The following is a 21,464-nucleotide window of genomic DNA, read 5'->3' as shown; positions in this document are numbered from 1 at the left end:
CAATCAGATCACTCGTGTTGCTGATGTTTAGTATTGAATTTATATAACTTATTGAATTCACATCAGAATTTACAATTTAAGTGAGATCAGATGATATCTTCTCAACTCAGGGACACAGCTGGAAAATGACACATTGCAACCCCATTCCACAAAGGCCTGGTGATGAGATATCCTGATATCACATTCATTAGATACTTAATCAAGATATTTATGAAGGGAGAGTAAGAGATGACTCATGGCATAATGAGTGACAATCCTTTGACTGTGATTTTACAGCTACAGCAAGTACATCAGCGTCTGAGACACCTTCAACATTTGAACAATCAACTGCGACAACATCCACAGGAGTGGCAACAACTACAGCCTGGCCAATTACACTAGAACCGGCAACAACTACAGCCGGGTCAACTACACCAGAACCGGCAACAACTACAACAGGGACAACTACACCAGAATCGACAACTACAGCCGGGCCAACTACACCAGAACCGGCAACAACTACAGCAGGGACAACTACACCAGAACCGACAACAACTACAGCAGGGACAACTACACCAGAATCGACAACAATTACAGCAGTGACAACTACAACAGAATCGACAACTACAGCCGGGGCAACTACACCAGAATCGACAACTACAGCTGGGTCAACTACACCAGAACCGACAAATACAGCAGGGACAACTACACCAGAATCGACAACAACTACAGCCGGGACAACTACACCAGAACCGACAACAACTACAGCCGGGCCAACTACACCAGAATCGACAACAACTACAGCAGGGACAACTACACCAGAACCGACAACTACAACAGGGACAACTACACCAGAATCGACAACAATTACAGCAGTGACAACTACAACAGAATCGACAACTACAGCCGGGCCAACTACACCAGAATCGACAACTACAGCAGGGACAACTACACCAGAATCGACAACAATTACAGCAGTGACAACTACAACAGAATCGACAACTACAGCTGGGTCAACTACACCAGAATCAACAACTACAGCCGGGTCAACTACACCAGAACCGACAACTGCAGCAGGGACAACTACACCAGAATCGACAACAACTACAGCCGGGACAACTACACCAGAACCGACAACAACTACAGCCGGGCCAACTACACCAGAATCGACAACTACAGCAGGGACAACTACACCAGAATCGACAACAATTACAGCAGTGACAACTACAACAGAATCGACAACTACAGCTGGGTCAACTACACCAGAATCAACAACTACAGCCGGGTCAACTACACCAGAATCAACAACTACAGCCGGGTCAACTACACCAGAATCAACAGCTACAGCCGGGTCAACTACACCAGAACCGACAACAACTACAGCCGGGACAACTACACCAGAACCGACAACTGCAGCAGGGACAACTACACCAGAATCGACAACTACAACAGGGACAACTACACCAGAATCAACAGCTACAGCCGGGTCAACTACACCAGAACCGACAACAACTGCAGCAGGGACAACTAAACCAGAACCGACAACAACTACAGCAGGGTCAACTACATCAGAATCGACAACTACAGCCGGGTCAACTACACCAGAATCGACAACTACAACAGGGACAACTACACCAGAATCAACAACAATTACAGCCGGGACAACTACACCAGAATCGACAACAATTACAGCAGGGACAACTACACCAGAATCGACAACAACTACAGCAGGGACAACTACACCAGAACCGACAACTACAACAGGGACAACTACACCAGAATCGACAACAATTACAGCCGGGACAACTACACCAGAATCGACAACAACTACAGCAGGGACAACTACACCAGAACCGACAACTACAACAGGGACAACTACACCAGAAACGATAACAACTACAGCAGGGACAACTACACCAGAACCGACAACTACAACAGGGACAACTACACCAGAATCGACAACAACTACAACAGGGACAACTACACCAGAACCGACAACTACAACAGGGACAACTACATCAGAACCGACAACAACAGCCGGGACAACTACACCAGAACCGACAACTACAGCAGGGACAACTACACCAGAACCGACAACTACAACAGGGACAACTACATCAGAACCGACAACAACAGCCGGGACAACTACACCAGAACCGACAACTACAACAGGGACAACTACACCAGAAACGATAACAACTACAGCAGGGACAACTACACCAGAATCGACAACTACAGCCAGGACAACTACACCAGAACCGACAACTATAACAGGGACAACTACACCAGAACCAACAACTACAACAGGGACAACTACACCAGAACTGACAACTACAACAGGGACAAATACACCAGAAACGACAACAACTACAGCCGGGACAACTACACCAGAACCGACAACTACAACAGGGACAACTATACCAGAACTGACAACTACAGCAGGGTCAACTACACCAGAACCGACAACAACTACAGCAGGGTCAACTATACCAGAACCGACTACAGCAGGGACAACTACACCAGAATCGACAACTACAGCAGGGTCAACTACACCAGAGGCAACAACAACTACAGCAGGGACAACTACACCAGAACCGACAACTACAGCAGGGTCAACTACACCAGAGGCAACAACAACTACAGCAGGGACAACTACACCAGAACCGACAACTACAACAGGGACAACTACACCAGAATTGACAACTACAGCAGGGTCAACTATACCAGAACCGACAACAACTACAGCAGGGTCAACTACACCAGAACTGACAACTACAGCCGGGTCAACTACACCAGAATCGACAACTACAGCTGGCACAACTACACCAGAATCGACAACAATTACAGCCGGGACAACTACACCAGAATCGACAACAACTACAGCAGGGACAACTACACCAGAATCGACAACTACAACAGAGACTACTACACCAGAATCGATAACAACTACAGTAGGGACAACTACACCAGAATCGACAACAACTACACAGAGATCCACTGCGCCATTAACAAGTGAGTCCTGTTAACAACCTAAATAAAAGTAAACAGTATGACAACAACTGGAAATAGAAAGCATTGGTCATTTTATTTTGCAGTGCTTTGCTTCTGATGACATTCAAAATAATCCAATACACGCCCAAAATTACAATTAAATTGAGATGAGATTTAATGTAGCAGCTTCAGAGTTGGCTGTAGTAAAATGTCAATTCTCAATATGCGCAACCTAAAGAGATGTTGTTCCAACCGGTAATGGTGTGTCCACCAACATTGATAAAAAGCAGTTAAGAAATGAGAATTTTGAGTTAATTCCTGTTGGATTTAAAAGCAACATTTTATTACACAGGCTATAATAAATGCTTTGAGCATTCCTGGTGAATCATATATTTAAAGTGTAGAACTAATGAGTTCTAAATCAATTTTTACATCCACAACAGCATGAACAAGCATATCAGAACAAATAAAAAACACAGAAATTTGTGACAAGTACCAATGATAGAGATGTTACAGCATGTAAACCTAACGGTGTTTGCCTGCAGCATAGTTAACAGTATCAATCAGTTTAATGACATCAGAAATTAATGGGCAACAGATTGTTTTAATAGCAGCAACTCTAATCCGATATTCGGAAAAATAATTCTATTTCTACCAAAGCTGTCAATGACTTTTAAGTCTTTTACTTTTAGTTATTGCAGAATTGCAGCTGGTATAATAAAAGTGAACATCATCATTCTTTAAACGCAGTCCTGATTGTCAATCATGATATATGTTCAAATCATTAACTTTGTTAGTATACTGTAGTTGCAGTTATGGCAAGTGGATACTTTTGGAATGCCAAGGATAGAAAAGGCGTCATCAATTTTTCCTTTTGGATAATTTGTTTTGTTAAGTTATTGTTACAAAGTGGAAAACAAATGCCCACACAAAGTGTTCAAGAAAGGATAGGCTCAGATGTAGAAACTGAAAAGGTTGTTGCATTGTCCTTCATGTTTAGTGCTTAAATTAACATTCTTATTTCAATTGCGAACATTGCTCTAAATTACTTGTCAAATGCATTAGAGTCCATTTGAAGACTCTTATTTAAAAGTAAGAGTCAGTGTACATTTCTGCGACTGATAACACTTGCATGACAACTTAGAAACAAGTGAAAAAATTGATTGCTGTTTGAAGGAAGAAATCATTTTAATGAGAAGGGTGCTCACTATTGTTTGATGTCAGTTGAAATTTTCTGATATTAACTATTGTATACATGAAATAACAATGAGATTTTAACTTCATGAAACTTTTCTTGGATGGTAGTGACCTGATCAAGATGGATGGATTGTGCCTGAATTGGAAGGGCACTAATATACTAGCCAGGAGATTTGCTGGAGCTGCTCAGGTGGATTTAAGCTAGTAAGTTGGTGGGGTGGTGGGACCCAGGGAAATAGTGACAAATGAGATCAAAATGAGACTGGTGCAGCTGAGAAAGAGAGCAAGTCAAACAGTCAGGGCAGGCAGGAATAAGGAAGAGAACAAGGTAGAATTGATAAATGAAACTGCATTTAGTTGAATGCAAGAGGCCGAACAGGGAAGGCAGATGAACTCAGGGCATGGTTAGGAACATGGAACTGGGATATCATTGCAAATACTGAAATGTGGCTCAGTGATGGACAGGACTGGCAACTTAATGTTCCAGAATGCAAATGCTACAGGAAGGACAGAAAGGGAGGCAGGAGAGGAGGGGGAGTGACATTTTTGATAAGGGATAGCATTACTGCTGTACTTAGGTCGGATATTCCTGGGAACACATCCATTGAAGTTACTTGGTGAAACTGAGAAATAAGAAAGGGATGATCACCTTATGGGGATTGTATTATAGACCACTTAATAGTCAGCAGGAAATTGAGAAACAAGTTTGTGAGGAGATCTCAGTTATCTGTAAGAATAATAGGGTGGTTATGGTAGGGGAGTTTTACTGTCCAAACATCAACTGGGACTGCCATAGTGTAAAGGGTTTAAGTGGAGAGGTATATGTTAAGTGTGTACAAGAGAATTATCTGCTTCAGTATCTGGATGTACCGACCAGAGAAGGTGCAATACTTGACCTACTGTTGGATAGTAAGGCAGGGCAGGTAGGGGGGAATGGCAAGGACAAGTCTCCCGGCCAGTACATTAGCCCACTTCCAATTCAGGTGCAATCCATCCTTCTTTTACAGCTCTCATCTACACCAGAAGAAATGCCAATGATCCAAAAATGTGAACTCTTTTGCCCTGCACCAGCTCTTCAGCCACACATCCATTTGCTTCATCCTCCTATTCCTACCCTCACTAGCTCATAGCACCAGGAGTAATCCAGATATTATTATTCTTGAGGAACTCCTTTTTAAATTTGTTCCTAACTTTCTATATTCACCCTTCATAATCTCATCTTTTTCCCCTCATATGTTGCTAGCTCCAATGTGTACAACAGCCTCTCCCCCTTTTGAGAATATTTTGCACTCTCTCTGAGATATCCTTGATCCTGGCACCAGGGAGGCAACACACTATTCTGATTTCTTGCTGTTGGCTACAGAATCATTTGTCTGTACCTCTGACTGGAGAGTCCCCTAACATAATCAATCGCTTGAAACCTGATGTACCCTTCATTACATTAGAGTCAGTCTTGATACCAGACTCTTGGCTGTTTGTGCTACATTCCCCTGAGAGTTCAACATCCCCTACAGGCTTGTTTGACATAGGGATAATGACAGGAGACTCATGCATGACCTGCCTCCCTCTCCTACCTTTCCAGGAGCTAACCCATTTACCTTCCTTTAACTGGCATTAATCACACTCTCTAGCTCCTGTAAATTCCTCATTTCATCTAACTGCCTCTCCAACCGATCCATGCAATTTGATCGGATTCGCAACCAAACACGCTTCCTGCAGACATAATCATCAGTAACATGGAAACTCTCCCTGATCTCCCACATCTGACAGGAAGAGCACATCGTTCTACCAAAGGCCATCTTTGCACCTCAACAATCTACAGACCCAGAAAATAACACAGTCCTTATGCTCTAAAAAACACTGCTCCAGGCTAACTTAGTCCATATGTTTATATAATTTTTAAATTTAATGAAGAGATAGATCTCAATGAAACAAATAATCAAGAAATAACCCACTCTACTCACTATTGCAGATTTACAAACAAAAGAACAGCATGGTTACACATAAAAATTAAGCACTTAACTGCTCCTGTGCAGTGACCCCTCTCACGCAGGTTCCTCCAAGGTCAGCTGTGAATGTTGCTGTTTGTTAATATTTCTTAGATGCACTCCGATACTTGAGATACTTGAACTCTCACAGCAAAAACAGTAGGTGTGCAGATTCACTGCTGGGTCAGGCAGCAGTGTACGTTTCTTTCTCCGTTTAAATCTCTGTCCATGTGATCACTATCTTTGTCTCTCTTCCTCAATCCTAAAGTGCTATTGTTTTGATCTTTCTTTTCCCCCAAAGTTCCAAAACAATGCAACAGCTTATAAAGCAGTAATTACTGCTCCTGGATTTTTTTTTTTGCACAGCCGTATCGTGTGAATACCTTCTAAGGCTGTACATTCAAGCACTTTGATACAAATCTTTACATCATCAACAGCACGAACTGTAAACCAGAAGAAACAGCCAGTCTGTTACTAACATGTGACTCCCCAACAACAATGTTAAGAACAGATACCAGATCGATAACAACGGGTGGTAGTAACAATTAGATCATTCCTGTTACTGATGTTTTATACTGATTTTAATATAACTGATAGAGTTCACAGCAGAATTTTTAATTGATGTAAAAACAGATGATATCTTCTTTGCTTCAGAGACACAGCTGGCAAAAATCACAATGAACAACACCATGACACCAAGAAATAATGACATTATTTTCCACGGAATCTAAATCAAGTCAGTTATGAAGGAAGAGTAAGGAAAAACGCATGGCATAATTAATGTTTATACTTTGACTTTGATTTTACAGCTATAGCAGGTACATCAACCTCTGAGACATCTTCAACAACGACAGCATCCACATCAGAGCTGATAAGTACACTAGAATCAACAACCACAGGTATCTCCCGCTATCAGAAAGTAAAGTGTTCCTGTGAAACCAAAATGGCATAAAACGAAGAAGAATTAATGTATATGGGAGAAATTTTGCATATTTTCCTAACAGCAAAAATCCTCTTTGGATTTCTTTTGGTGATCGAAAACAGGTGCTAATATAGGTCTTTCTTAAAAGCGATGTAGTGTAAAGCGAAGTAGTGTAAAAGCGAGGGATACCTCTACTCAGAGTTCCACTGAGTCATTAACAAGTGAGTCCCCATCTACAACCTGTACAACAGTGAACAATATGATAAGAACAGGAATTGGAAAGCATTGGTCATTGTGTGCCACAGCGCTTTGCTACTGATAATATTCAAAACATTCTCATACATGCCAGAAATTATGATTAAATTAAAATTAAATTCAGTATACCTGCCTCATAATCTGCTGTAGTAAATATCAAAATGCGCTCCCAAAAGAGATGCTGCTGGGAAAAGTAATGTTTTATCCACCAGAATTAATAAAATGCAAAAATGGAGAATTACGATTCAATTCCTGTTGGACTGAAAAGCATCCTTGTACGAAACAGCCACCAACAAATGCTTTCAGCCTTCCTGCTGAGTCATATCTTCCAAATGTAGAACTAACGAGTACAACATCAATGTTTATATCCACAACATCATGAACAAGCGTATCAGAACCAAAAGAAACATAGAGAACTCTGACAAGTACCTTTGATAGAGATGAAGTCATAGAGATGTACAGCATGAAAACAGACCCTTCGGTCCAACCCCTCCATGCCGACCAGATATTCCAACCCAATCTAGTCCCACCTGCCAGCACCCGGCCCATATCCCTCCAAACCCTTTCTATTCATATACCCATCCAAATCCCTGTTAAATGTTGCAATTGTACCAGCCTCCACCAATTCCTCTGGCAGCTCATTCCATACACGTACCACCCTCTACGTGAAAAAGTTGCTCTGTAGGTCTCTTTTATATCTTTCCCCTCTCATCTTAAACCGATGCCCTCTCGTTCTGGACACCCCGATCCCAGGGAAAAGACTTTGCCTATTTACCCGATCCATGCCCTTTGTAATGACCTCTATAAAGTCACCCCTCAGTCTCCGACGCTCCAGGGAAAACAGCCCCAGCCTGTTCAGCCTCTCCCTATAGCTCAAATCCTTCAACCCTGGCAACATCCTTGTAAATCTTTTCTGAACCCTTTCAAGTTTCACAACATTTTTCCAATAGGAAGGAGGCCAGAATTGCACGCAATATTCCAACAGTGGCCTAACCAATGTCCTGTACAGCTGCAACACGACCTCCCAACTCCTGTACTCAATACTCTGACCAATAAAGGAAAGCATACCAAACGCCTTCTCACTATCCTATCTACCAGCGACTCCACTTTCAAGGAGCTATGAACCTGCACCCCAAGGTCTCTTTGTTCAGCAACACTCCCTAGGACCTTACCATTAATTGTATAAGTCCTGCTAAGATTTATCTGAATTAAACTCCATCTGCCACTTCTCAGCCCATTGGCCAATCTGGTCAAGATCCTGTTGTAATCTGAGGTAACCCTCTTCACTGTCCACTACACCTCCAACTTTGGTGTCTCATGTTTTAGCATGTTACCCTAATCGTGTGTCAACAAAGTTAACAATTTCAATCAGATTAATAACATCAGAAATTAACAAGCACCATATATTTTCAGCCATAGCTATTCCGTTCTGATAATTCTATTTCTACCAAAGTTGCCAATGTATTATAAGCAGCAGATGTACGGTGCGGGAGGTGGTCATGGTTGGGTCTGTAAGACTGAATGAGGGAAGATGTTGTATGCAATGGTGAGAGCATGAGATTTGATGGAAGGTGGGTACAGTAGCAGAGACAGAGTGAGTATGAGGGAGCAGAGAGAATATGGTGGTGCTTATCCTTGCACAGTCGAGAATGTCATTCACCTTCTTCCTACGCTCCCATGTATCCCTACAAATAGCTGTGATTCATTTAATCACTTTGCAGTGTGAACCATTGTGCTTTAAGGTCTGCTGGAAGTTTCTAGTCCTAAGAAGTTTTATTTAAGCTTAGGAAAACATATATATGTCAGAGAGAGAGGCTTTGGTTTCAGTTTTACTTTGAATAGGCCTTGATTTCAGCCTGGGATCTGATTTGTACAGTAATTACATCAGCTGGGAGCAAAATTAGATGAACAGTGACAGAGCTTGGAAAAAAGGACTGTGTGGACAGATCCTGTCAATAGTACAGGACATTCAACACTCTGCTCATCTTGACTCAGAGGATGACCCTCAGTGACCGTCCATGAACAATGAACTTAACGACAAATGCATTTATAGGCACGGGAGAGGGAGTAGAATTTGGGAGACGTATGAAGAATTGATAGTTTCTACTAATCTCGAGTTCATTAATAAAGAAAAAAGTACACAAAAAATTGTGACAAGTTGCTTTGATAGAGATGTTTCAGCATGTTAACCTAAATTGCATATGTCAACAGCATGGTTAACAGTATAAATCACTTTAATGGCATCAGAAATCATTTAGCAACAGATTTTTTCAGTAGCAGCTATTCTGTTGTGATATTTGGAAAGTAGTTCTGTTTCTACCAAAGCTGTCAATGAATCTTAGGCTTTTCAGTTTTAGTTCTCTCAGAATTGCAGCTGGTAAAATAACAATGAGCAGCATCATACTTAAAAACAGTCCTGATACAACAATTCTACATATGTTAAAATCATTAACTTTGTCAGTACACTGTAGCATGCAGTAACAGCAAGTGGATACTTTTAGAATGCCGAGGGTATAATCAGTCTAATTAATTCTTCTTATTGATAATTTGGTTTATTAAGTTATTGATACGAAGTGGAAAAAGATAACCACACAAAGTGTTCAAGAAAGGATAGTTTCAGATGTAGATACAGAAAAGGTTGCTGCATCATGCTTCATATTTAGTGCTTAATTAACATTCTTATTTCAATAGCTAACATTGCTCTTAAATTACATGTCAAATGCATTAGAGTCCATTTGAAGACTCTTATGTAAAAGTAAGAGCAGTGTACATTTCTGCTCCTGATAATATTTGCGTGACAACTTAGAAACAAGTGAAAAGTTTGATTGCTGTTTGAAGGAAGAATTCATTTTAACAAGAAGGGTTCTCGTTATTGATTGAAGGCAGTTGCAATTTTCAGGTATTAACTGTCTTATGCATGAAATATCAGTGAGATTTTAACTTCACGCCAGTAAGGTAGTGCAAATATGTTATGGCACATCTTTAAACATCGAAGATTAATCGTTTGGTGAACTGCTGTGTCGAATGTTTTAAGAATTTCTTTTACTGAAACACCTTCTATAGCTGTACAACGACACTACCAAGTTTTACGTCATCAACAGCACTTCCAAATACAACAGAAGCACTAGACAGAGTTCCACTGAACCAATAACAAGTGAATCCTATTAACAACCTGAATAAAAGTAAACAGTATGACAACTGGAAATAGAAAACATTGGTCCTTATGTTTTGCAGGGCTTTGCTACTGATGGTATTTAAAACAATCCCATACATGCCGAAATTACAATTAAATTGAGATGAGATTCAGTGTAGGAGTTTCAGAGTCTGCTGTCGTAAAGTACCAATTGTCAATATGTGCACCCAAAAGGGATGCTTTTCTGAAACGTCATGTTGCATCCAGCAGTATTAATAAAAAACAATTAAGATAAGAGAAGTATGAATTGATTCCTGTTGGACTTAAAAGCATCCTTTTTGATACACAACTGACAACACATGCTTCAAGCATTCCTGCTCAAGCATAACTTCCAAATGTAGAACTAACAAGTATCACGTCAATTTCTACATCTGCAACAACATGAACATCAATAGACAATAGACAATAGATAATAGCTGCAGGAGTAGCCATTCAGCCCTTCGAGCCTGCACCGCCATTCAACATGATCATGGCTGATCATTCCTAGTCAGTATCCTGTTCCTGCCTTATCTCCATAACCCTTGATTCCACTATCTTTGAGAGCTCTATCCAACTCTTTCTTAAATGAATCCAGAGACTGGGCCTCCACTGCCCTCTGGGGCAGAGCATTCCACACAGCCACCACTCTCTGGGTGAAGAAGGTTCTCCTCATCTCTGTCCTAAATGGTCTACCCCGTATTTTTAAGCTGTGTCCTCTGGTTCGGCACTCACCCATCAGCGGAAACGTGTTTCCTGCTGCCAGAGTGTCCAATCCTTTAATAATCTTATATGTCTCAATCAGATTCCCTCTCAGTCTTCTAAACTCAAGGGTATACAAGCCCAGTCGCTTCAGTCTTTCAGTGTAAGGTAATCCCGCCATTCCAGGAATTGACCTCGTGAACCTACACTGTACTCCCTCAATAGCCAGAATGTCTTTCCTCAGATTTGGAGACCAGAACTGCACGCAGTACTCCAGGTGTGGTCTCACCAGGGCCCTGTACAGCTGCAGAAGCACCTCTTTGCTTCTATACTCAATTCCTCTTGTTATGAAGGCCAGCATGCTATTAGCTTTCTTCACTACCTGTTGTACCTGCATGCTTGCCTTCATTGACTGGTGTACAAGAACACCCAGATCTCTCTGTACTGCCTCTTTACCAAAATTGATTCCATTGAGGTAGTAATCTGCCTTCCTGTTTTTGCCACCAAAGTGGATAACCATACATTTATCCACATTAAACTGCATCTGCCATGCATCTTCCCACTCACCTAACTTGTCCAGGTTACCCTGTAATCTCCTAACATCCTCATCACATTTCACCCTGCCACCCAGCTTTGTCTCATCAGCAAATTTGTAAAAAGCTGCGGTCCCTGCACGGATCCCTGTGGTACCCTACTAGACACTGCCTGCCATTCTGAAATGGAGCCGTTTATCACTACCCTTTGTTTCCTATCAGCCAACCAATTTTCAATCCAATCTAGTACTTTGCCCCCAATACCATGCGCCCTAATTTTACTCACTAACCTCCTGTGTGGGACTTTATCAAAAGCTTTCTGAAAGTCCAGGTACACTACATCCACTTGATCTCCCTTGTCCATCTTCAGAGTTACATCCTCAAAAAATTCAAGAAGATTAGTCAAGCATGATTTCCCCTTCATAAATCCATGCTGACTCTGTCCTATCTGCTACTACTATCCAGATGTGCCGTAATTTCATCCTTTATAATAGACTCCAGCATCTTTCCCACAACTGAGGTCAGACTAACTGGTCTATAATTTCCTGCTTTCTCTCTCCCACCTTTCTTAAAAAGTGGTATAACATTAGCCACCCTCCAATCCATAGGAACCGACCCTGAATCTATCGAACTCTGGAAAATAATCACCAACGCATCCATGATTTCCCGAGCCACCTCCTTCAGTACCCTGGGATGCAGACCATCAGACCCCGGAGACTTATCAATCTTCAGACCTAACAGTCTCTCCAACACCAAATCCTGGCAAATATAAATTCCCTTAAGTTCAGGTCCTTCAGCCACTGTTACCTCAGGGAGATTGCTTGTGTCTTCCCCAGTGAACACAGATCTGAAGTGCCCATTTAATTCCTCTGCCATTTCTTTGTTCCCCGTAATATATTCCCCTGTTTCTGTCTTCAAGGGCCCAATTTTAGTCCTAACCATTTTTTTGCCTTGCACATACCTAAAAAAGCTTTTACTATCCTCCTTTATATTATTGGCCAATTTACCTTCGTACCTCATTTTTCCTCTGCATATTTCCTTCTTAGTAATCCTCTGTTGCTCTTTAAAAGCTTCCCAGTCCTCAGTTTTCTCACTTATCTTTGCTATGTTATACTTCTTCTCTTTTAACTTTATATGTTTCTTAACTTCCCTCGTCAGCCATGGCCGCCCATGCCTCCTCCTGGGATCTTTCTTCCTTTTAGGAATGAACTGACCCTGCAACTTCTGCATTATACACAGAAATATCCGCCATTGTTCCTCCACGGTCATCCCTGCTAAGGTATTGCACCATTGAACTTTGGCCAGCCCCTCTCTCATAGCTCCATAGTTCCCTTTATTCAACAGAAGTACTGTCACTTCCAACTGTATCCTCTCCCTCTCAAATTGCAGATTGAAGCTTAATGTATTATGGTCACTACTTCCCAATGGCTCCTTCACTTCGAGGTCTCTGACCAATTCTGGTTCGTTACACAATACCAGGTTCAGAATTGCCTTCTCCCTGGTCGGCTCCAGCACCAGCTGCTCTAAGAATCCTGTCATCATATCACATCCTAAACATCATATCAGAACCAAAACAAAAGTACAGAAAATTCTGACAAGTTCCATTGATAGAGATGTTTCAGCATGTTAACTTTAATGTGTATGCCAACAGGATGGTTAACAGTATCAATCAGTTTAATGACATCAGAAATTAACAAGCAACAGATTGTTTTTACTCTTTATTACCTCAGAAGCTCAGCTAGTAAAATAATTGTGAGCAACATCACTCTTAAAAATAGTCCTGATTGTAAATTCTCCAATCTTCCAAAACAATGCAACAGCATCTCAAACAGTAACTGTTGCTTCTGGAATTTGAGCAAATCACCTCCAACACCTAAAATACCTCAAAACATGTGCAGCTCCTGCAGCCACAAATTTATCCCATCCTCCATCTTGGTAAGCTTCCCTATGGGACACTGGTTTGCAATGTTAGATCTCATGGAATACAAGGAGAACTAGCCCTTTGCATGCAGAACTGGCTCAATGGTAGAAGACAGAGGGTTTTGGTGGAGGATTGCTTTTCAGATTGGAGGCCTCTGACCAGTGGAGTACCACAAGGATTGGTGCTGGGTCCACTACGTTTCATCATTTCTATAACTGATTTGGGTGTGAACATTGGAGGCATAGTTTGTAAGTTTGCAGATGACACTAAAATTGGAGGTGTAGTGGACAGCGAAGAAGGTTACCTCAGATTACAACGGGATCTTGATCAGATGGGCCAATGGGCTGAAAAGTGGCAGATGGAATTTAATTTAGATAAATGCGTGGCTCTGCATTTTGGAAAGGCAAATCAGAGCAGGACTTGCACACTTAATGGTAATGTCCAAGGAATGTTGCTAAACAAAAAGACCTTGGATTACAGGTTGATAGCTCCTTGAAAGTAGAGTCATAAGTAGATAGGATAGTGAAGAAGGCATTTTGTATGCTTTCCTTTATTGGTCAGAGCACTGAGTACAGGAGTTGGGAGGTCATGTTGCAGCAGTACAGGACCTTGGTAAGGCCACTTGTAGAATATTGCATGCAATTATGGTCTCCTTCCAATTGGAAGGATGTTATGCAACCTGAAAGGGTTCAGAAAAGATTTACAAGGATGTTGTCAGGGTTGGAGGATTTGAGCTGTAGGGAGAGACTGAATAGGGTGGGGCTGTTTTCCCTGGAGTATCGGAGGCTGAGGCATATAGAATCATAAGGGGCATAAAGTCTTTTCCATAGGGTGGGAAAGGGCATATGTTTAAGGTGATAAGGGAAAGATTTGAAAGGGACCTCAGGGGCAACTTTTTCATGTAGAGGGTGGTGTGTGTATGGAATGAGCTGCCAGAGGAAGTGGTGGAGGCTGGTCCAATTGCAACATTTAAAATGCATGTGAATGGATAAATGGATAGGAAGGGTTTGGAGGGATATGGGCTGAGTGCTGGCAAATGCGACTTGATTTGGTTGGGATATCTGGCCGGCATGGACGAGGTGGACCAAAGGGTCTGTTTCTGTTCTGTACATCCCCATGACTCTATGACTCTCAATCATGATGTAACATTGCTACATATGTTAAAATCATTAACTTTGACAGTACACTGCAGCTTGCGGTGACAGCAAGTGGATACTTTGGAATGCCAAGTACAGAATCAGTATCATTAATTATTCTTATTAATAATTTGTTTTGGTAAGTTATTGATACGAAGTGGGGAAAGATGCCCACACAAAGTGTTCAAGGAAGGATAGGCTCAGATGTAGAAACAGAAAAGGTTGTTACATTGACTTTCATATTTAGTGCTTAAATGAACATTCTTATTTCAACAGCAAACATTGCTCTTAAATTCATTGTCAAATGCATTAGAGTCCATTTGAAAACTAGTACCTAAAAAAGTCAGTGTACATTTCTGCTCCTGATAACATTTGCGTGAAAACTTTGAAACCAGTGAAAGGTTTGATTGTTGTTTGAAGAAAGAATTCATTTTAACAAGAAGGGTACTCGTTATTGTTTGACACCAATTGATATTTTGAGATGTTAACTGACGCATGCATGAACTATCAATGAGATTTTAACTCCATGAAACTCTTCTTGGGTAGAAGTGACCTGATCAAGATAGACGGTTTGCATCTGAATTGTAAGGGTACTAATATACCGGCAGGGAGATTTGTTAGAGCTCTTTGGAAGAACTTAAACTAGTAAGTCGGTGGGGTGGTGGGACCCAGGGAAATAGCGATGAATGAGATCAAACTGAGACTGGTGCAGCTGGAAAAGGGAGCAGGGAGGAACAAAGCAGAGATTAAGGTAGAACTGATAAATGAAACTGCATTTACTTGAATCCAAGAGGCCTAACAGGGAAGGCAGATGAACTCAGGGCATGGTTAGGAATATGGAACTGGGATATCATAGCAAATACTGAAATGTGGCTCAGGGATGGACAGGACTGGCAACTTAATGTTCCAGGATGCAAATATTCCAGGAAGGACAGAAGGGGAGGCAAGAGAGGAGGGGGAGAGGCATTTTTGATAAGGGATAGCATTACACAGACCTATTCTTGGGAAATAAGGCAGGGCAGGTTGGGGGGGAAGGGCAAGGGCAAGTCTCCCAGCCAGTATATTAGTCCACTTCCAATTCAGGTGCAATCTATCCTTCTTTTACAGCTCACGTCTACCCCAGAAGATCCAAAATGTGGCCAATGATCCAAAAATGTGAACCCTTCGGCCCTGCACCAGCTCCTCAGCGACACATTCATTGGCTCCATCCTCTTACTCTAACCCTCACCAGCTCATAGCACCGGGAGTGATCCAGATATTACTACTCTTGAGGACCTCCTTTTTAAATTCCTGCCTGACGTTTCTTTTCCCTCTTCAGAATCTCATCTTTTTCCCCTCAAATGTTGCTAGTTCCAATGTGTATAACAGCCTCCTGCTGGTCCCTCTCCCTTTTGAGAATACTTAGCACTCTCTCTGAGAGCCACAGAAACGTTTGTCTGTACCTTTGACTGGAGAGACCCGAACACAATCAATTGCTTGAAACCTGATGTACATTTCATTACATTAGAGTCAGTCTCGATACCAGACTCTTGGCTGTTTGTGTTACATTCCTCTGAGAGTTCAACACTCCCCTCAATGTTTGTTTGAGATAGGAATAGTGACAGGAGACTCATGCATGATCTGCCTCCCTCTCCTACCTTTCCAAGAGGTAACCCATCTACCTTCCTTTAACTCTCATTAATCACACTCTCTCACTCCTATAAATTCCTCATTTCCTCTAACTGCCTCTCCAACTGATCCATGCAATTTGATTAGCTTCACAACCAAACACGCTTCCTGCAGACATAATCATCAGTAACATGGAAACTCTCCCTGATCTCCCACATCTGACAGGAAGAGCACATCGTTCTACCAAAGGCCATCTTTGCACATTAACAATCTACCGACCCAGAAAATAGCACAGTCCGTATGCTCTAAAAAAACACTGCTCCAGGCTAACTTAGTCCATATGTTTATATAATTTTTTAATTTAATGAAGAGACAGATCTCAATGAAATAAATAATCAAGAAAGAACCCACTCTACTCACTATTGTAGATTTACAAACAAAAGAACAGCACGGCTACATTTAAAAACTAAGCACTTAACTGCTCCTGTGCTGTGAGCTCTCCCACACAGGTTCCTCCAAGCTGTGAATGTTGCTGTTTGTTAATACTTCTTAGATGCACTCCGATACTTGAGATACTTGAACTCTCACAGCAAAAACAGTAGGTGTGTAGATTCACTGCTGGGTCAGACAGCAGTGTAGGTTTTTTTCTCCATTTGAAACACTGTCCATGTGATCACTGTCTTTGTCTCTCTTCCTCCATTATAAAGTGCCAGTTTTGATTTTACTTTTCCCCCAAGTTCCAAAACAATTTTATTTTTGCACAGCTGTATCGTGTGAATACCTTCTAAGGCTGTACATTCAAGCATTTTGATACCAATCTTTACATCATCAACAGCACTTACTCGTAAACCAGAATCAACAGCCACTCTGTTACTAACATGTGACTCCCCAACAACAATGTTAAGAACAGATACCAGATCGATAACAACGGGTAGTAGTAACAATCAGATCATTCCTGTTACTGATGTTTTATACTGCTTTTATTATAAATGATAGAGTTCACAACAGAATTTATAATTGAAGTAGAAACAGATGATGTCTTCTTTGCTTCAGAGACACAGCTGGCAAAAATCACAATGAACAACACCATGACACCAAGAAATAATGACATTATTTTCCACGGAATCTAAATCAAGTCATTTATAAAGAGAGAGTAAGAAAGAACTCATGGCAAAATTAATGTTTATTCATTGACTTTGATTTTACAGCGATAACAAGTACATCAACCCCTGAGACATCTTCAACAATGACAACATCCACATCAGAGCTGACAAGTACGCTAGAATCAACAACCACAGGTAAATCCTGCTATCAGAAAGTAAAGTGTTCCTGTGAAACCTTTCATAAGCCAAAATGGCACAAAATGAAGAAGTATTAATGTATATGGGAGAAATTTTGCATTTTTTCAGAACAGCAAAAGTCCCCTTTGGATTTCTTTTGGTGATCGAAAACAGGTGCTAACATAGGTCTTTCATAAAAGCGATGTAGTGTAAAGTGAAGTAGTGTAAAAGCAGGGGATAACTCTACTCAGAGTTCCACTGAGTCATTAACAAGTGAGTCCCCATCTACAACCTGAATAACAGTGAACAATATGATAAGAACAGGAATTGGAAAGCATTGGTCATTGTGTGCCACAGCGCTTTGCTACTGATAATATTCAAAACATTCTCATACATGCCAGAAATTATGATTAAATTAAAATTAAATTCAGTATACCTGCCTCATAATCTGCTGTAGTAAATATCAATATGCGCTCCCAAAAGAGATGCTGCTGGGAAAAGTCATGTTTTATCCACCAGAATTAATAAAATGCAAGAAAGGAGAGTTACGATTCAATTCCTGTTGGACTGAAAAGCATCCTTGTACTAAACAGGCTCCAACAAATGCTTTCAGCCTTCCTGCTGAGTCATATCTTCCAAATGTAGAACTAACGAGTACAACATCAATGTTTACATCCACAACATCATGAACAAGCATATCAGAACCAAAACAAAACACAGAGAATTCTGACAAGTACCTTTGATAGAGATGTTTCAGCCTGTTACCCAATTGTGTATGTCAACAAAGTTAACAATTTCAATCAGATTAATAACATCAGAAATTAATAAGCACCAGAGTTGTTTAGTAGCAGCTACTCTATTGTGATATTCGGGTAAGTAATTCTATTTCTACCAAATTTGCCAATGAACTTTAAGCAGCAGATTTATGTTGTGAGAGGTGGTCATGGTTGGGTCTGTAAGACTGAATGAGGGAAGATGTTGTATGCAATGGTGAGAGCATGAGATTTGATGGAAGGTGGGTACAGTAGCAGAGACAGAGTGAGTATGAGGGAGAAGTGAGAATATGGTGGTGCTTATCCTTGCACAGTCAAGAATGTCATTCACCTTTTTCCTACGCTCCCATGTATCCCTACAAATAGCTGTGATTCATTTAATCACTTTGCAGTGTGAACCATTGTGCTTTAAGGTCTGCTGGACGTTTCTAGTCCTAAGGAGTTTTATTTAAGCTTAGGAAAACATATATATGTCAGAGAGAGAGGCTTTGGTTTCAGTTTTACTTTGAATAGGCCTTGATTTCAGCCTGCGATCTGATTTGTACAGTAATTACATCAGCTGGGAGCAAAATTAGATGAACAGTGACAGAGCTTGGAAAAAAGGACTGTGTGGACAGATCCTGTCAATAGTACGGACACTCAACACTCTGCTCATCCTCCCTTAGAGGATGACCATCAATGACCGTCCATGAACAATGAACTTAAGGACAGATGCGTTTATAGGCACGGGAGAGGGAGTAGAATTTGTGAGACATGTGAAGAATTGATATTTTCTACTAATCTCGAGTTCATTATTAGAGAAAAATGTACACAGAAAAATGTGACAAGTACCTTTAGTAGAGATGTTTCAGCATGTTAACCTAATCGTGTAAGTCAACAGCATGGTTAACAGTTTCAATTAGTTTAATGGCATCAGAAATCAATTAGCAACAGATTTTTTCAGTAGCAGCTACTCTGTTGTGATATAGAACATAGAACATAGAACATTACAGCGCAGTACAGGCCCTTCGGCCCTCGATGTTGCACCGACCTGTCATACCAATCTGAAGCCAATCTAACCTACACTATTCCATGGACGTCCATATGCTTGTCCAATGACAACTTAAATGTACTTAAAGTGATATTTGGAAAGTAATTCTATTTTTATCAAAGCCGTCAATGAATATTAGGCTTTTCAGTTTTGGTTATCTCAGATTCGCAGCTGATAAAATAACAATGAGCAACATCATTCTTAAAAACAGTCCTGATTGTCAATCGTGATAAACAATTCTACATATGTTAAAATCATTAACTTTGTCAGTACACTGTAGCATGCAGTCACAGCAAGTGGATACTTTGGAATGCCACAGATGGAATCAGTGTTATTACTTTTTCTTATTGATATTTGTTTTGATAAGTTATTGATACGAAGTGGAGAAAGATGCCCACACAAAGTGTTCAAGGAAGGATCGGTTCAGATGTAGAAACAGAAAAGGTTGTTGCATTGCGCTTAATATTCAGTGCTTAATGTTGTGGTTCTGTTCGCCGAGCTGGGAATTTGTGTTGCGTCCCCTGTCCCCTGTCCCCTGTCCCCTGTCCCCTGTCCCCTGTCTAGGTGACATCCTCAGTGCTTGGGAGCCTCCTGTGAAGCGCTTCTGTGATGTTTCCTCTGGCATTTATAGTGATTTGTACCTGCCGCTTCCGGTTGTCAGTTTCAGCTGTCCGCTGCAGTGGCCGGTATATTGGGTCCAGGTCGATGTGCTTATTGATTGAATCAGTGGATGAGTGCCATGCCTCTAGGAATTCCCTGGCTGTTCTCTGTTTGGCTTGTCCTATAATAGTAGTGTTTTCCCAGTCGAACTCATGCTGTTTGTCATGAGTGTGTGGCTACTAAGGATAGCTGGTCATGTCGTTTCGTGGCTAGTTGGTATTCATGGATGCGGACCGTTAGCTGTCTTCCTGTTTGTCCTATATAGTGTTTTGTGCAGTCCTTGCATGGGATTTTGTACACTACATTGGTTTTGCTCATGCTGGGTATTGGGTCCTTCATCCTGGTGAGTTGTTGTCTGAGAGTGGCTGTTAGTTTGTGTGCTGTTATGAGTCCTAGTGGTCACAGTAGTCCGGCTGTCAGTTCGGAAATTTTTTTGATGTATGGTAGTGTGGCTAGTCCTTTGGGTTGTAGCATGTCTTTATTCCAATGGAATGGTAGCCACACTACCATACATCAAAAACATTTCCGAACTGACAGCCAGACTACTGCGACCACTAGGACTCATAACAGCACACAAACCAACAGCCACTCTCAGACAACAACTCACCAGAAAGAAGGACCCGTTACCCAGCATGAACAAAACCAATGTAGTGTACAAAATCCCATGCAAGGACTGCACAAAACACTACATAGGACAAACAGGAAGACAGCTAATGATCCGCATCCATGAACACTAACTAGCTACGAAACGACACGACCAGCTATCCTTTGTAGCCACACACTCAGGTGACAAGCAACATGAGTTCGACTGAGACAACACTACTATTATAGGACAAGCCAAACAGAGAACAGCCAGGGAATTCCTAGAGGCATGGCACTCATCCACTGATTCAATCAACAAACACATCGACCTGGACCCAATATACCGGCCACTGCAGCAGACAGCTGGAACTGACAACCGGAAGCAGCAGGGACAAATCACTATAAATGCCAGAGGAAACACCACAGAAGCGCTTCACAGGAGGGTCCCAAGCACAGAGGATGTCACCTAGACAGGTGCCAAAACGTCTGCAACACAAATTCCCAGCTCGGCGAACAGAACCACAACAATGAGCACCCGAGCTACAACTCAGTGCTGAAATTAGCATTCTTATTTCAGTTGCAAACATTGCTCTTAAATTCATTGTCAAATGCATTAGAATCCATTTGAAGACTAGTATCTAAAAGAGTCAGAGTACATTTCTGCTCCAGATAGCATTTGTGTGAGAACTTTCAAGCAAATGAAAAGTTTGATTGTTGTTTGAAGGAAGAGTTCATTTT

At 41.3% G+C, this 21,464-nt stretch overlaps 1 protein-coding gene across 1 annotated transcript in view; it reads left to right on the top strand.

Annotated features, from left to right (window-relative positions):
* Positions 1-21,464, top strand: part of LOC122556327 (uncharacterized) — a 62,315-nt gene that overhangs the window by 27,207 nt on the left and 13,644 nt on the right. The window contains exon 8 of the mRNA XM_087993956.1: positions 17,610-17,699. Coding sequence (XP_087850082.1) covers positions 17,610-17,699 — 90 coding nt within the window. The remainder of the gene's footprint in view (positions 1-17,609; positions 17,700-21,464) is intronic.

Source organism: Chiloscyllium plagiosum, unplaced genomic scaffold (genome assembly GCF_037043375.1).
Source record: "Chiloscyllium plagiosum isolate Xiang-an unplaced genomic scaffold, Cpla_swu_hap1 HiC_scaffold_13, whole genome shotgun sequence".
In the NCBI taxonomy this organism is placed as follows: Eukaryota; Metazoa; Chordata; class Chondrichthyes; order Orectolobiformes; family Hemiscylliidae; genus Chiloscyllium; species Chiloscyllium plagiosum.
This window is presented reverse-complemented; position numbering and strand designations above follow the sequence as displayed.